Source organism: Ixodes scapularis, unplaced genomic scaffold (genome assembly GCF_016920785.2).
Source record: "Ixodes scapularis isolate PalLabHiFi unplaced genomic scaffold, ASM1692078v2 PGA_scaffold0__279_contigs__length_252992795, whole genome shotgun sequence".
NCBI lineage: Eukaryota > Metazoa > Arthropoda > Arachnida > Ixodida > Ixodidae > Ixodes > Ixodes scapularis.
In genome coordinates this window covers 17,391,613-17,398,338 of record NW_024609835.1, presented here as the reverse complement: position 1 = coordinate 17,398,338, position 6,726 = coordinate 17,391,613, and the positions used below count along the sequence as shown (strand labels likewise).

General features: G+C 49.3%; 1 protein-coding gene across 1 annotated transcript in view; it reads left to right on the top strand.

The window, feature by feature from the left end:
- The first annotated feature begins 931 nt into the window (after window positions 1-931).
- Window positions 932-6,726, top strand: part of LOC115321571 (connectin-like) — a 44,919-nt gene continuing 39,124 nt past the window's right edge. Inside the window, exon 1 of the mRNA XM_040218801.1 lies at window positions 932-1,895. Coding sequence (XP_040074735.1) covers window positions 947-1,895 — 949 coding nt within the window. The 5' untranslated portion in view covers window positions 932-946. The remainder of the gene's footprint in view (window positions 1,896-6,726) is intronic.

Sequence of the window (6,726 nt, the reverse complement as noted above, 5' to 3'; positions counted from 1 at the left end):
GCAAGACGGTGGAAAAATAGGCCATAAAACACGTCGGTTGTTGCCTTGGACTTTCAAATTAGCTTCAACATTCGATGCAGTTGGCCATCACACTGATTGCGGTCTTTTTCTGGAAGAAACTCCGAAGATGGCTCTCCTCTTGGTACTATAGCTGAAGAGTTGCAATGTTTCTGACTCTCCGGGAATGCCAAGTAGAGACATCAAGGGAAAATAGGGTTCGAGTGGACGGTCTTCGGACCAAGTGCCGCCCGGCAAACATTTAAGCCACTGAGACTACACTCGTGCTAAAACATGGATTCTTTGCAACCCGCACCATGTTTTGGTGAAAAAGATGCAGGGTGTGAGCGTACCTCTAAAAACGAATTTTAATCCCAAGCCAGCCCCATTAGCTCTGCATGTGATTGCACCTGTATTTCATAGTCCTCTTCTTTATTGGTGGACATTTGCAGAGTCACTCCATAGATGTGAGCCGTTAACTTGCCACGTGATGTCGAGGGACGAACCCTCTCAGAGGCCTCTGCATGTATATCGTACCGCGATGCACACGAAGCACAAATATATCTCTAATCTTCTGCACCATTAAAAACGGCTATCCGTATTACACTCCAGTGGCTGGCCTCGGTGGCAAAATGAGAGGAGGTTCTTTTGTAACTGCAAGCTGAATGACCACAGGAGCGCCGTGGTGCGCCCGCAGTTACCACTGTCTAAAATGTTTAAAAAGAAACATTGACGACTGGTGTTTTGGATGCATCGTGGGTCAGTTTGCACTCAGGTTGGTCTAAGAGTGTCGAAGAGAGTAGGGATATTTTCAACGTGTGTACGTATGATACGAACCCCCCAGTTTGTCACGCCAATTCCTCGCAAATCCTGAGACGACGCAACCCCGGTTCGCTTTTACAGGTTTCCGGCACTCCTCCTTCTGGGTCTGCTCGCGCAAACGCATACGATGACGGAGGCCACAGAAGAGCTGATTCCCAGTGTGTGTGAGCCCTCAGACCAGCCAATGTCCTGTCGCTGCGATGAAGTGCGGGACTCCGGCATGGAGGGCGGCACGGAAGTGACGTGTTTCGTAGTCAGGACGTTGTCGGCTGACCACGCCGTCTTCAAGTCCCTCGAAAGGCAACCGTCAGTCATGGCGGTCACCTTCACCGCGTTCGGAGAGAAGTCCAAGCTGGACTTCGTGCCCAGTGCGTTCCTGCGTCGGAAACCGCTCCTCGAGCGCCTCAAATTCTCGCAGGCCGAGCTGGGCTCTCTGAAGAGTCACTCTTTCTACAACCTCTCCAAGCTCGCCGTCCTTTCTCTCGATTCCAACGGGATCACGCAGCTCCAGAAGGATTCTATCGCCCACTTACCACGGCTGAGGAAACTTGAACTGGGAGACAACAAACTCGAGCGTTTAACGACGCGCTCCTTCACGCACCTTCCCCTGCTGACCTACCTGTTCCTCGAGCGGAACCAGATCGAGGTCATCGAGGACCTCGCCTTCGCGGGGCTCTCGAAGCTGAAAGAGCTCGATCTAAGTGACAACGCGATGACTAACTTGACCGAGCGCACGTTCGCGGGCCTTTCCCAAGTGAAGCGTCTGGACTTGTTCAGGAACAAGCTGCGGCGGTTAGACGCCCGGGTCTTCGGCGCCATGCCCCTCCTGTCCGAACTCGACCTCAAGTACAACGAGATCTCCGAGGTGGATCCCGTGGCCTTTGACAGACTCGAGCACCTGACGGTCCTGTACCTGTCCCACAACCGGCTGCGCGTCTTGCCTGCAAACATGTTCGTCGGGGCGCCCAATCTGGTGACCGTGGACCTTTCGCAGAACAGGCTGCTCACGCTTACCTGGAGGACGGTCGAGGACTTAAGGAAGATCGGCGCAGAGTCCTTCGACATGAGCCTCACTGGTGAGCCCCTTTCAAAGAGACGTGAATATATGTTTTCTTTAGGTGGAACCATAAAAAATAAGGCAACTACGTTTAGTTTTCTGGATGTAAATAATATATCTTGAATTATGGCGCTTATGCATACCTGTAATGTCAAATGAGTAAAACCTGTTCATTCATAAATACAAAAAAAAGTAACGCTAGAGTAGCTTACGTTACATTTTAACAGTAAAGGTAAGACGTTCGTTTTATTTTGCGGTAACGTAGGTTGGTAACGCGTTCCTTTTATTGCAAGGAGCGAGTAACGTCTTTTGTTACTTTTATTCGGTAACGCCTACAACACTGCGCATGACCTACGCACCGTCAGTTCCATCGCTAAATTTAGCGAGGAGACTGATAAAGATATAGGTTCTTTTTCACTCCTCGAAACGTCTGTTCAACGCATTTAAAACAAATTTACGCGATCGCTGCTAAAATGCTGCATTTCACTCATTATCTTACTTATGAAATAAAAGTCACTGCCATTTCTTTTTACTATCTTAGTTTTTTGTTTGAAGTTGCACGTATATGAATATATGATTTATTTTTCTAAGGCTAAACACAGCAACTTGCCACGGAAAGCCAGGCCTCGCATCGCACGAGGCTCTGAATACAATGACCCAGCGGATCATTGTATTCATGAGCCTCTGTCTTGCTCCAAGCCGGTCAAACGACTCTCCGGGGTTCGCTCAATGAGCCCGAACGATTTCAAGTGAGACATGGCGGCGTTCTTTCGGGGCCTGATCGGTCCGATCTTGCGGGTCCCTCCCCGAAATCACTCGGGTCTTTCAAGCAAACTCGGAAGCCGTCGTCGGCGTCCTCCCACCGGCCTCCCTCGGGGAGAGCTCCCGTCGAGGAGTAGTCGAACAGCGGTGCCCGACCTTCCTCCTCGCGGAGCGGAATTTCTTCCGTATTCTGTGTTGCCGATAGAGTATAGCAGCTTGTTATTGCTACGCGCTACTGCCCGCAAAAACAAAAGGTGACATTACTCCGCGTGTCATTGTCCAACCCGGAGGTTTGTCATTTCAATTTGCAGGGGCCTGTACCGCGGTAGTTGTTATAGAAACCCGTGAAATTAGGAAAAACCTCATTAGTTCTCTGTAATCATGAGTACATCTGCCTTGTTATGGCGTGGTAATTCGCGTCTCGTGAACATGGACTTCGATAGTCTGGAGAGCCAGTTATGCGGGAAAAACTGAGGGAGAGGAGATCATGCGAGCGCGCGGTGGCCTGGAAAGCTGAGCTCTGGTTGGAATGATTAGTGAGTACATGTAGAGTTAGCTGCCTTTGTCTCTGCTCACATTTCGAACACATTCAAAGATTGAGCAGATACAAAGGCTTTGTGTCTACCCCCTAATCATTTAACCACAGCTCCGCGCTCTCGCGGCTCCGCGTGCTATAATAATTTCCACTTCCTCATTTTCTCTCCGTACATTGGCGTATTGCTCGGGAACAAACTGGGAAAATGCATGGATTCTTTTGTCTTATTATTAAGGGCGACTCATATTATGAATGATGTTTTGCGAACGGAGGTAGTCAAGACCGGCTATAACGAAGTAAGTAATAACGAAATAGCGGATATAGCGAAATTTCTCATTCCTGTTGACTTCGTTATAACCGCTCTCGACAACCACAATAATGAAACATGACTCGAGGGGCGAACGCTCAGCCAGTGTGTTCTAATCACAGGAACAGAACGAAGCATGTTACAGCTCCCCACGGGAGTCTGGCTCGCTGACGCTACATCGTCATGTGCCTCGTTCCGGCGCTCTAATTGGCTGGCTAGGGCAGTAGCTTTGGCCATTTGTCTTATTATGAAAGAAAGTATTGCACGTATTGAACTATGAAGAGTGATTAATCCCTGCCGGTTCTCCGAGGCGCTTGTTGCAAATAAGCAACAGGCAACGACTAAGAGGCCACTCTTGGCATCTCCCTGCAGACAGGCATTTCGCTCAATGATAGCGCAGAGATTACCATGCAACAGTGCAGTAGAGCACGTTTGCAATCGCTAATTCAGAATTCTTACGTGCGTAATGAGCGTGAGTCACACTATAACCACGTCTAAAGCCGTGCCTTTTATCATTCGATTATCATGAATATTGACGCTCGAAACTGTTCCGTCACCACAATAATGCAACTGTACCCACATACATTTTTTTCAGCTGCAGCTAACCAGGCTGAATTCTTTTAATACGAAACTTCTACCGAAGACAACTGATTTTGCCTTAAGATGTGAAGCCCGTGTTACGGTCGAACAGTGTTGGCCGGCTGCCAAAGACCTGCGCCGCGATCTTCGCCGGCTGCACGACGCAACTGCGGTGAAAATTACACAGGAGGACACTTAAGCCTGCTTACATGTAGGAATGCGAAAGCATTATAGTCCCGCGCGGTCGCATTACAGTCCACCAGAAAAAGCACACAACGAGCACAGATGAACTCCAAAGCGCGCCTTTTGCAGACGGCGCTCCGGCGGTGATATCACGCACCTCCATTGCGCAGGCGAGGCGCTTCGCCCTCTTTCCGGCTTCTGTGACGAGGCATCTGCGTTGCTGTGTTTTTCATTGTGTTTTGATTCTGAGGCGCGTCCGCTTTATCTTCAGTGGCACGTGCTTGATGACGTATTTTCATGTCCATCTTTCGGGCACAACGCCATCTTCACCTTTTCGTGTAATGGGGCATATAAGGCTTTCGCCTTAAAGAAAAGGAACACAGGCAGACTGGACTCAGAGATGCTTCGAGAAGACTTCGCCAGCCGCTAAAGCTTCGAAAACAACAAGTGAACGGTTCAAAACGTGGACGTGGCGACCCCTGACTCAATGTGGAAGCCTGAAGCTAGAGTATGTGTTATCTGCGTTCCTTGTAAAACGCAGTTTTGCATGTACTATGACGGCATGATCGATACATTGATATATAACGGCAGTATTTATTTCACAGATGACCAGGGTCACAATCTCTCCAGAAATATCGGCTCTGTGACTTGACAAAATCCGGAATAATGAAGTGAAGACGCTTGCGCTACCCTTTGGGAGACATCACCAATCGCGACGGACGTGTGCCTCGGCGACCGAGACGATAACTGGAGTGACTATAACCGACGTACTAACCCCTGTAAGTGGCCTCAATCGTAGATACCCGTACACTCTAAAAAACTTTTGTGTCTCTACTTTCACGCACAACACTCGGAGAGCCAATCGCCGCAACTTACGGAGGCAGCTCAGCGAATGACAATGACGAAACACGTTTAGACCAAAAAACGCAGTCTGAGTTGTGACATTAAGCAATGCAAAACGTCACGCTTGCATTGCTTAATGTCACAACTCAGACTGCGTTTTTTGGTCTAAACAACCTTGGTCTAAACATATGTTTCGGCAGTGTCATTCGCTGAGCTGCCTCCGTAAGTTGCGGTGATTGGCTCTCCGAGTGTTGTGCGGGAAAGCAGACTCCTGGGCTTTTTCTAAAGTGTAGGCGAGAAACAAAAAGAAAGAGGGGCGCCGATTATTATCAGTGCTGATTATTTACGTCACAACCGGAGTGGTCCGTCTTTTGCTTGGACGGGTCCTCCTCGCTCTTCCTTGCCGTCATGGGTTTCATCTCGCAGAAGGTCTTGTTTATCGAGACGCACGTACTTAGGAGCCCGTGCCCGTATGCAGCCTCGCGATGAGTTCGGAGCACCAATCACAGTTCTTCCTTTTCAGGGCCCATCGATTATCTATCTGTTTTCTTTTCTTTATTTGCGTGTGTGTTTGTGTGTGAGGGAAAAGGGGGGGGGGGGATGGTTATTTTTATCTAATTTGATCTCGTTGCGATTTTTTTATCGTTTGTTGTATTGTCGGTTTATTTGTGTATTGCTGACTTGTGCTATTAGCGATGTGCGCGGCCAAAAGCGTCGCTGTGGTCAGCTTTTCACTAGGGAGCCTTCATACACATTCGCCACGTCCTTTCCACGATTGGCCAAACCATGGGCATATGAGCACTGTCAGATCGTCAACTTTGACGGTGTTAGTTTCGGATTGCGATGGCTCCTAGCATCTACTATGCTTTTTAAACACACCATCGAACTCGTCGTTGCACCCGATGGTAAGTAGCCAGAATGAAAACTGGTGGCGTCACGGCAAGAAAAATCCCAGTCGTGACGTCACGAAGGGAAACCATAAGAGGGCGCCACCGAAACATCTCGGCGCTAATAGCCCCAATGAGATAGATAGGTCTAGATAAAAAAAATATATATATACAGAAATCCCTTCTTTTCTTTAGCTAACGCCTCGGACCTATTTCTTAATATAATATGATGTATAAGTGCTGCTCAGGTATTGTCAGCTGCCTATCATCTGCCATGAGCAACATCTTCGACGATGCGATACACAGCTGGTGAACGCTCCCGTCAGCACGGGAAGATCGGTGGCCGAGTGGTCTAGCGCACACCCTCTCGGAGCACGTGGAGCGAAAGCTCGCGCTGTAGAACCCAGGGATCCTGGTTTCGAGCCCCACCCCTGCCCGTTTCGATCTGGATGAGCATCGTACCGGCGTGCGGTCGTGTATCACTACTGCGTGATGCACGTTAAAGACCCCAGGCTAGCGGTTGTACCGCACTGGCCAAATTTCTCATCTACAGCTGGGAGACTCGTCGCCCCTGTGAGGCAGACCAAGTTCTAGGCTGTATAAACACACACACAACCCAATTTTTTTCCCGTCAGCACGCGCTTAGCGCGAGGTCAGCGCTAGGCTTGTGGCGCTTCGCTGCACAAGTGAACAGGCCTTTATTGTTCGAGTCGCCAAGGAGCACAATTACGTTTGCCGCCGTGCGCCACCAGAG